Here is an 11,113-nt window from a genome sequence, read left to right as displayed (position 1 = left end):
GATATAGAAATTTGTGTGTCTAATATCATTCTCATATCCTGAAGAGCTTCTCAGAGAGAGAGAGAGAGAGAAATGGCTATATCTTCCCTTATTTGCAGGCCACCTCTATCGAATGGTAATCACCCCTTCTTCTTCTTTTTTTGAGATTTTTCGTTTATTACCTCTTTCTACTTACTCTTGAATCTTTGATTTAGGATACCCAATTGCTTTGTTACACTCACATACCAATGTAAGTTCATCCCCTCTCTCTCTATAATTTCAGCAAAATAGGGTAAAATGGCTCAATCCAAAACCCCTTTGAGGTCTTTGGCTATGTAGTTTGTTCCGCTTTCTTGATACAAGTTGAAGGTTTAGTTTAATGGTTAAGGAGTTGCAAAAATTGCTTGAGGCTGTATGTTCTCTATCCTGATAGCAGGGCTTATACATTTTTACTTTATATTTTGGCACCCCTTCATAAATATTCTGGCTCCGCCACTGATGGACAGTATGCTTGCAAGTAGAGATAGGGATAGTATCATATATCTACCTTGAATTTACTGTCTATCCACTTAGGCAATTCTGCATCTTAAAGTGTTCCAAATTCTTCTTCAATTTTGTTCCACATTGAAATGGAATAATCAGAAAGTATCATATCTTACTTCAACTTACTTTCTCAAGGTAATTTTTCATTTTAATGTTCAGAAATTCGTGTCCTTTTCCCTTGACTGCTATTTGTGAACTTGAATTTGTTCCAAGTCGATAGCTCTATCATGGAATTATGAAACAGTATTATTTCTACAACACCATCAGTAACTTCCAACCAGGGGCGGAGCCAGCCTTCTGTTAGGGGTTCATCCGAATCCCCCTTCGGCGAAAAATATTACTATATATACATGGTTAAAATTAGTTTTTATGATATATAATAGATGTTGAACCTCCTTCGGTTAGTTGGTGTGTTTATTTTTCAGATTTGAACCCCTTATTAAAAATCCTAGCTCCGCCACTGCTTCCAACAGGGTTTAGTCTAAATTGAGGCAAGACTTGATCACATGTAATTTCTATTGCTCTCCAATAGAATAAGAAGAAAAGATAGTGATACATCTCTATTCAGAAACATTGCCAATTATCTTAGGTTTCATTATTATTTCTGTGATTTGCTAACTTTTCCAAAGTTCATCAACTTTGCAGGGAAACTCCCTAATACCCGTGAGAAGAAGAGATATACAAAGGTTAAGAGCATGTTCTTTTCTGGACGGCGTTCAGTCAAATGGAAACATTCCAACAAGTCCTCTCAGTTCAGAAGAGGTTATTAAAGTCTTGAAAAGCGGTGCGATTGATACCTCACATGCTTCATCACCACTGATGCAAAGATTGGTGCTGTTAGATTTAGACCCTGGCACAGCAAAACTGGCAATCAGCTTTCTTGGCCCCTTCCTATCAGCATTTGCCTTTCTGTTCATTTTGAGAATAGTCATGTCCTGGTATCCTAAGCTTCCAGTTGGCAAGTTCCCTTATGTCATAGCTTATGCACCCACAGAGCCCTTTCTTGTCACAACACGAAAATTGATTCCTCCGCTCGCTGGAGTTGACGTGACCCCTGTCGTTTGGTTTGGATTAGTCAGTTTCCTTAATGAGATTTTACTAGGCCCTCAAGGGCTGCTTGTCCTCCTTTCTCAAAAACAGGTTTAGCTCCTGCTGCATTTTACAAAAGTTCTTCTCTCCTTTAGAATTTTCTGGAATATAGAGAAAGAAATCCTTTTGTCTTGTAGTTGTTCAATTGCACATAAAATCTGTCCAGATGAAAGTTAACTACTAGGATCCCTATTTTGTATAATTGGAGTCAGTGCAGCTTGTGGTTCATCCATACAATTTTTACAATTTCCTGAGCACATACAACATATTTTTATAAAAGATCCCTTGTCCCTTTGAATTATCTTCTATGTATGTGAATGTGAATATGATATCTGTGGTATGGAGGATGAAAAAGTGTGAGTTATCTTCTATGTATATGTTATCTGTGGTATGGAGGATGGAAAAGTGTGAGGTCTTGGTAGAATCTGTTTTGAAGGGGAGAAGTTTTATTGTTACAAAAGAGAGAAACCTCCTCTTCCCCTCCATCCCTTTAAAAAATAAAGGAAAAAAGACAAATATATCCCTGAACTATGGTAAATGGTATGCAGATACCCTTCGTCATACTTTTGAAACATTGGTTCCCCTGTCGTCCAAAAATTAGAACATATATGTCCTTCACTCTAATGATTGATTTCTTCCAAACTCTCTTAGATTCATTAACCCAACACAAGTAAACAAAAATCTACTCAAAATTCCTCAAGAACAACCCTCACCTCAAGAACTCATCAAACTCCATTAATAACGAATGAAGAACAAAATCTCAAGAAAACTCATCAAGAACTCAATACACGAAATCTCATGGACAAATTCAATAAGGAAACTCATGATTGGCGTGAGGGTGAACTAATCCATCACTATGAAAACTTACATATCTCGAAAGAATCAATTTTTTGGCGAAAATCCTCAAAGCTCGCGAGAGTCTTGAACGTTCTTCTTTTCTCCTCTTGAACTCCTCTCAAAACCGTAAGCGCTTTTTGGAATGACTAAAATTGATTCCAAACAGTTAGGTGCCTAAAGGATTAACAAAAAACGAGCTAGGCTAGTTGGGTAAGGAAAAGACCAAAACACCTCTCCTTAAAACAGATGAATTCCCTTAACTAGACATGTTATGCAGGGTTCAACATGGTCTTTGAGTACAAGCCTGGGAGGACCAATTTGCCGACGCACTAAGTCGAAGGGCTGAGTTGGCATCCAACAAGTTCGAATTAGAATAGATAGCATCCATGAGGGGCCGTCCCCGAACGCATAAGATAGAAAAAGGACCCACCCCGCACTCAAACGGGCATATCTCCCTCATCTGAACTCGAAATTTAGCAAACTCAGGGGTGTTGGAAAGAGGACTCAAAGATCTTTGATACCTTATGGGCCATCTAACTCATCCCGTAGTGAAAGTTATGGTCGTTTGAAGTTGACCCAAAACTCAAAATGTAAGAGTAACTTGAACAAACCTCAATTTAACTCTTTCCAAATTTAGTTTTTTCTAAAATTAGCTCTTTCCAAGACCAGGTATTACATAATGTTTGCTGTTTTTTAAAGTTCCCTTATCTATATGATATTATTTTTTTTAGGAAAATTATGTGTGCAAGCAAACATATACTAGTTAATTAGTTAACATATCTATAGTTTGTCTTAATTACAATTCGCGACCTACTTTTAGCTATAATTACGCAGCTTAGCTTTTTAGTTTTGTATAATTCGGAATTTGTATAATATACTACCTCCGTCCACTTTTAATTTCCATAGTTTCCTTTTTCAAATTCAAACGATAATAACTTTGACTAATATTCTAGGATGTATTTTTTCATCATATTGATATGCAAAAAAATTAAAATTTATAGTACTTTTCGTATAATTTTTGAATATCTAATTTTTTTTGTTAAAATATTGAATTAATGTAATCTAATTTAACTTTAAAAATTAGTCAAATTGACTTTCGAAAAGCGCATCATGACAATTAAAAGTGGACAGAGGGAGTAATTTGTATAACTTTTGTATAATTTGGATTTTTATAATATAATTTGTATAATTGTTTACACTTCTGATGTTTGTAATGGTATAAATTCATTTTTTTGAGTTTATACAATAATAACTGAATTATACAAATGTACCCTTGAATTATACAAACGAGGCAGCTTAAACTGTAACTACGATCCATAAATATGCAAACTATAGTTATGAAGCATAATTAAATTTATTATAGTGGCTATTTTCAAACCCCCCCCCCCCCCCCCTTTTTTTAACTCTTAACATTATATTTGTTTAGCTTAGTTGAATTTCCCATAGAAAAACCAATTCATTTATGTCAATTTATTCCATTAATAAATTCATTTATGTTTTGTCTATTTTCTACCACTTAATTAATTATTTTGGCTATTTTAAAAAAAGATTTATTTGTTAAAATCTATTTTAAATTAAGTTTTAATTTTTTTAAAATAAATAATTGTCGTCTCTTTTGGAGTATTATTACTTAATCAGTAGAAATATTTTTGACTTAAAAAGTGATTTTTCTTTTATTGAAAGTAAAACTACGACATATAACAATATTTGAAATAAAATAGTACGATTGTTATAATATTTTTCCAGTCTGAATTATTATTCTTTTCTATGTGAATTTCATTATTTATAGTGTGGAAAGAATTGAAAGTTTAAAGAAATATGTTGACACAAAAGGACTTTTTATATTACACACACAAGTATGAATTGACATGTAAAGCTCAAAAGAAAAATTTCTCCACAAAATAAAATAGATATGTAATACTAATATTTATAAATATTTGACTAGACGCGTTGCCCGTGATATATATTAGACGATAAATGTCACAAATACAATAGGCGGCAAATTAGTTAAAGGCTGCTCATATATACACATATGTTGCTTATATATTATATTTAAGACGATTGTGCTGCCTATGTGTTGTATGCATATTATTTCCATAATTACATTTTTTTAACGGAGGCTGATTTCCACAGATTGCAAAACAGATGATGGTGGCAGTCATCTTGTTGTCACGCTGTAGTTGAGAGGAGAAGTGTTGTAATTTATGGATGTAGTGTGTAGTAAGAATGAAGTATGTATGATTAGCTGTGGCGTACCTTATCTGGTTAAAGCATCGACATTGTGCATATTCTTGTTCAACTTTGTTCAAAAGGCAGTGAATGTTTCATCATTTCAGCCACGGATTTTGAAGGAATATATGATCAAGCACAATTAGGAGTAGATCCTATTTAAAATTGGTCGGAGGCTTGGAGCTATTAGGTCTGCTGTGTGAAAGTTGTTCAAAGCCAAGTTTGAGAATTGACAGAGAACACTTCCAATCGTTGTTGATAGTTGGCTGGTGACATGAAAATGTATTCAAAAACCATAGGAGTATCATTTTCCATAAGCCCAAATCATATCGTGCAGAGCATCCAAAAGAGGAAAAAGTCCAAAAGAAGAAAAAAAACAAGCTGTAATATAGAAGTCAAGAACACATATTGTAATAGTTTTGGATCTTGTAACCCGCAAAAAGTTAGTACAACAAACCTGAGATAATAGAAAGAAAAGGGAAGGATAGCATATAGGTCCTTAATTTTAATCATAACCGAGGAAGAATTACAATGCATAAGTGTGAATAAATAGTAAATAAATGTTGACGTTGAGATTCAAGCTAGGCGATAATAAAAACTAAAGCTGCTAACGAAACAACAAATTGCAGGAGTCACTCCATAAGTCCCAATAATTCAATGGAAACAAACAGAGCATGCACTACAACAACTCGCAAATTAAGAGGAAATTGAAGCGAAAAACTAAAATTACGGTAGAGAACATTTGCAAGGATATTGGCGCAATAGATTTATGTCAAATTCTACCCACAGAAGGGTCCTAACTTCTAATAAATGCCAATTCTCAGCAGAAACAAGAGGCAAATTTGTTATTCATGACGTTTTTAGGCAAGATTACAACTTCATTTTTATGCTATGTTTAAGGCTCGTGTTTAGAATTTCAAACTTTCTTCCGGAATCTTTCTCATTGAATCGGAAACACCGGATAAGACATCAATTTATTGGAGAATTTTTACAAACAGCTAGAGAGCAATAGTTGACTTTAAATAAGAAATATGCAAAAGTAACATGCTTGTTTTCCCTAAACCAACAGAGAATATAACGGAAATTACGAATTAAAAAACTAACCTCATAATTTCTTTTCCCCTAAATCACATAGAACTCCAAACAATCAATTAGCAAATATAAGCAAAAATGAAATCACATGATTTCGTTTTTTCGCACATAGAAAATCAACAAAATTTAAGGACGATAAGTATACTTTTCTCTTTAAACACAGAAATATTAATGAACACATAAAGAGAACTCCAACCCAAACAATCAGACCCAAAAGCACAACAATCACTAAATAGAACACGTAATCAGAAAATGAAGGAGATACATATCGAGAAACACAAAAGCAGAATTGAGAAGATCTGATCACAACAACGTAAAGTATTGTACCCATGCCGTGCATAGTAGCCCACAAAAATCTCTATAGCCATAGAATCATTAGCACATAAAACTTGAACATGAAAACTATTATTAATTGAGAGATTAGATGAAACCATAGAAAATTATCACAATATATATAAAACTAAATCGAAAAAAATTAAAACCAAAACACAATGGAGGTGAAAGCATCCGAAGAAGTAAGAAATCGTAGCCAAAAATTGAAGAGAGAAGCAACAAATTACCTGAAAATTGAAGTTGCACTGAGAGATGGGAAGCGTAAGGCAGAAACTTCTATCTTCCTCTTCATCAATGGATAGATGAGAGCATTAAGATTGAGCTGGCATGAATGCCACGTGCAGTGAAGCTGTGACTACATTACCACGTGGAGTAAAGATGGAAGCAAGGGTATGACTGAAATGACAAAAATGCCCTTCGTAAATTAAAAAATAACCATAAGCAGACATGCATGCTTCTAATATAGTAGAAAGTTATAAATGTTCATCTTCAATTATACATATATATATCTTGTTGATATCTGACCATTATTGACATATTTGTATAAAATTAAATTAAACTATTCCTAGACCCAAGCCAATACCTGTTGAGATCTGCCAAGTATAAAATCATTAATTAATAAAAATTATTCACAATTGGTGCCCCGCATATTAATGCTTGATAAATCTTACTCCCTCCGTCCACTTTTATTTGTCATATTGCCTTTTTCAAAAGTTAATTAGATTGATTTTCAAAGTTAAATTAGATTACATTAATTCAATATTTTAAACAAAAAATTTAGATATTCAAAATCTATACGAAAAATACTATAAAGCATATTAATATGATGAAAAATACATTGTAAATTGTTAGTCAATATTTTTATAATTTGACTCTAAAAAGAAAACTACAACAACTAAAATGGACGAAGGTAGTATTTCGCACAAAAAATAATGAAATTAGTTATGAATTTCATCGCTGGATTATTTTATCTAACAACTTGTTTCATAAATTAATTATTGAATTAAAATAGCAGTGGATTATGATATTCAGTTAAGAAAGATAAAAAATTGTCCTTTACGTTTAGATTCGAAAAAGTCACTTAATTTTATTTGTCACGTTTGTATATTTTTTATTTCTTTTTTTATATATATTTTTATTTTGGGCTTTGCCTATTTATTCTTTTTTTTTAAAAAAATTCCATTATTATTTGCAATAAAAATACTCCTTTATTAAATCTGAAAATTACATCACTCATTCTCACAAGTCATAAATTATTTATAAAAGCTACTAAAAGGGCTAAATTTAGAAAAATGGGTAAAATTCATAAAACGACTAAGAGGGTCGTTACATTCTGCTTTCTTTAAGAAACAGAAATTTTAAGTTTCTTTCAAACTGCAGAAAAATTACTTTTGCTTCTATTTAAAAATAATTTTACAGTTTGCCAAATACCTAATTTTTCAAAAAAAAAAAAAGAAGCTTTTTTTCTCAAAATAAACTACTTTTAAGCTCCCAACACCAATGTCAAACAAGCTCTAAAAGGGGAAAGTTAACAATGTTGTTGCCAAATAAGTGAAGATAAAAGGAGAAAGTTAACAACCGAACCAAGATTTTTTATTTTATTTTTTATCATATTACGTAAAATATTTCTTTTAAAATGATTATCAAATTTACGGAAATAAAAATTATCATAGAAGTTGTCAATGTTTTGGTTTTATTTAATTATATATAGATTGAAGTAAGGAAAGATTTAAGAATTAATTTTAGTCAATTTGAAAGTATATACTAAATATTATAATTTCTTATCTTTTAGTTAATCAATTTACGTTAGATTCACTTAATTTTATTTATCACGTTTGTATATCTTTTATTTCTTTTATATATATATATATATATTATTTTTTTATTTTTTTATTTTTGGGCTTTGCCCATTTATTCTATTTTATTTCGAAAAGAATATCTTCATTACGGAGGCCTGAAGCAAAACCTTCATTGATTTTCTCCTTGAGCCATTCTTATCCCTTTAATAATGACACCGCTTAGAAAAAATTCTACGTACACCACTGCTAAGAAGTGTTGTTGAAATTATGCTTACATTGGTACCATGTATAGAAAAAGAGGAGCAATATTTCCTGTTAATTAGCCACAGAGAAAAAACTGAGAAGAAAAGCTCAATCAAAAATTAATTAATTAGAAAATTATTCAATAAAATTAAAGTGAAATTAACTAACCAAAAATTTCAAAAATAAATTGCATGATGCGTATTTGATTACCCATATTGTTGTCTCTTTACAACCTAAGAAGTAGTTAACTGATAAAGATTCGAAAAAAGAAATAAAACACCTATCTAACTTTAGAGGTTTTAAATTAGTTTAAACTTGATTTTTAACAAGAAAAAGGAGTTTGAATGAAATATGCATAATTTGTTACTTTCAAAATAAGTGGCCAAGTCAAATGCTTTTGTTTAAGAATTTTTATTTTTTTATGAAATTGAATTAATGAGGAAATCTTAAAGCTAAAGATATCGAAAAATATATTTTGCCTTGATAAAAAATTTAAGTTATTAATCAATTGAAAGCCTTTTATCTTCAAATTTGCCTACTCAAAATTCCCAAAAAGTAAACAAAAGACATACAAACTGTCCCTTTAAAATTCTTAAAAAATGCTTCACTGTAGAGTTCAAAAACTTACACTTTTTGTTTTTAACCTTAAAAAAAGTTTATGGAAAGTATTAGAAAAGTTATATTTTAAAGACCTTAGTTTATCAAAAAGTAGGGTTTAAGGGTTGATACATATCCATCATAAAAAGGGTCCAACTTCTTTGCAAAATAAAGTTTTCTCAAACTAACAAACGAGTTAAGCAACAAAACAAACTTAATTTAAAGGTCATTATTCTAAGAGAAATTAATATATTAAAACCCAGTATCTAAAGGAGGGGAAGGTGAGCAACTAGATTTGCTAAAGTTCTTAGTTAGTTTGCATAATTTCAAACATAAATTGAAACAAAACATAAATATAGGTGCCAAAAAAAAGTATAAAACGTTAGTCACAGATAACAACCAACACATATGTATGCATAAAAAATGTAAAGTTTCGAGATAAGGAGGAAGTGCGAGATTTTCTTTTGGAATGAGTAAATCATTCTAGACACGAGCTAAATGCAAGATTGGTCGCTTCTCTAATTTGGATAGAGGTGGAGTCATATTGCAACTCCAAACGCGCTCCCGAGTGTACATGTATAATAGAGAAATGAAAAAGAGATTTGTAACTGTGATTTAACTTTAGATAATATTGAACAAGAATACATATAGGCAAAGATAACAATCTTGACTTCCAAAAAAATATGGAAGCTATGAAGAAAATACACACCTTTTGCAACTAATGAACTTCACACCGACTCAAAGGAGCTAAACCACACGTACATATTTTCCAAGCATAAGATAAATTCAAATCCATTCATAGTTAAGGGTTAAATAAGTTGTGAAAACTTTGCGCCATATTACTTTAAATTTACACGTATAAATTGCTATTATTTAAAGCCAAAACAAAGAAAATACACAAAAGTTAACTAATAATAGAAAGAGACAGAACGAACATCAATTTATACTAAGAAAAATATGTGCCAGGTTTGAAACATTTTCAACAAGTTCATGTATGTCTCAAACACAAAATTTGACATTACTTAATATCAATCATTTAGACATAACTTTTATTACATATTATGAGTAAGGAGAAAAAAGAAAAACAGAGGAACTGAAACAATGAATTATGGACCTCAAGAACTATTATAACATAAATGGAATCTAATAACATGAACGAACAGCGAAATAAGTAGATTTTTCACCTGTTTCGAACTGGAGTTTCCGAACTTGACCAACACACAAAAATCCATGGAAAAGTTGGATATTTCTAAGAGAATGCTTCTTCTTCTTTTTTTTGTGTAGAGTTGCTCCAAAACGAATGCAAGAGCCTGTTATTTATAGGGAAAAAACTAAGGTGAATTGAAATTTCAAAACTCAAGTCCATGAGTTCTTAAATCAGGTTGAAAAGAGAGAGAGAGATAAGATCGAATACCGACCATCAGGAAAAGAGAATTAAAATCTAGCAACGGAGTTTGGGAGATATCTTAGTCGATTCTCCATAAATGGTTACTCCAAATAGACTTACAAATCTCTGCGAAAGTGAAATGGAGAAGAAGCCAACTCTGTAAATAATGGAGGTGAGTTTGAGATGGTATAAGAGACTATGTATCGGATAACATGTACTATTTAATTTGAAAACTATTTAAAAAGTATTGTAAATTTCAATAATTAACAATATTTAATTGATTCTTGTAATTTTATTTGTGTTACATATATTGGGGACAAGAAAAATAACAAATATTATTTAAAAAATATAATAATTAACAATTTAAAATATTTAAAAATTATATTAAATTTTAATTGACTATCTAAATTTTTTTTATATTGAGACCAAAAAAATAACAAATACTATATGACATAGGCACTTGTGTCTAGTAAATTAAAAGTGAGAAAGTGGCCGGTGGCCATGAATTGCAGTAAATTTTTAAAGGTACTTACACATGATAGATAGTTCAAGCGGCTGACATGGCTTATTAACTAAGGGGTCGTTTGGTTACTGTATAAGAGACATCTTATTCATGTATAAAAAGTTGCATTAGCTTTACTGTGTTTGGTAGAAGTTTTGTATTAGGTATAAAAGTCAGCATAACTTATACCACGTTTGGTTGGTAAGAATTTAAATGCTGTATAAAAGTTATTCATGTATTAATTTATACGGTGTTTGGTTGCATTTTTGTAGTCCTACATAATTAATACCAACATAACTTATGAGGGAATCTATGTATAAAGTTATGCAGGGTAGAAGGTGGAATAAGTTATGTGGGTATTAGTTATACATGTATTAAAATGATAGATTACATATTTACCCTATTAATTTATTTTTTATTTTTTAATTGGAAACTTTACTGTTTCCTATATACATTTGTTGTTTTTATTTCTTTTTATATATA

General features: G+C 30.9%; 1 protein-coding gene and 1 long non-coding RNA gene across 2 annotated transcripts; one reads left to right on the top strand and one right to left on the bottom strand.

Moving 5' to 3' along the window:
- Positions 1-1,912, top strand: LOC102587391 (protein COFACTOR ASSEMBLY OF COMPLEX C SUBUNIT B CCB3, chloroplastic). The gene is made up of 3 exons (XM_006350298.2): positions 1-115; positions 195-229; positions 1,168-1,912. The coding sequence occupies exons 1-3, from the start codon at positions 73-75 to the stop codon at positions 1,666-1,668; spliced, it is 579 nt and encodes a 192-aa protein (XP_006350360.1). The 5' UTR covers positions 1-72; the 3' UTR covers positions 1,669-1,912.
- A 2,514-nt stretch (positions 1,913-4,426) lies between these two features.
- Positions 4,427-6,508, bottom strand: LOC102587172 (uncharacterized). Its single transcript, XR_367511.2, has 3 exons — positions 6,330-6,508; positions 4,705-4,943; positions 4,427-4,622 (listed from the first exon to the last, which is right to left on the bottom strand). It is a non-coding gene; the product is annotated as an uncharacterized lncRNA (long non-coding RNA).
- Positions 6,509-11,113: the final 4,605 nt, after the last annotated feature.

This window comes from Solanum tuberosum, unplaced genomic scaffold, assembly GCF_000226075.1.
Source record: "Solanum tuberosum cultivar DM 1-3 516 R44 unplaced genomic scaffold, SolTub_3.0 scf00120, whole genome shotgun sequence".
In the NCBI taxonomy this organism is placed as follows: domain Eukaryota; kingdom Viridiplantae; phylum Streptophyta; class Magnoliopsida; order Solanales; family Solanaceae; genus Solanum; species Solanum tuberosum.
This window is presented reverse-complemented; position numbering and strand designations above follow the sequence as displayed.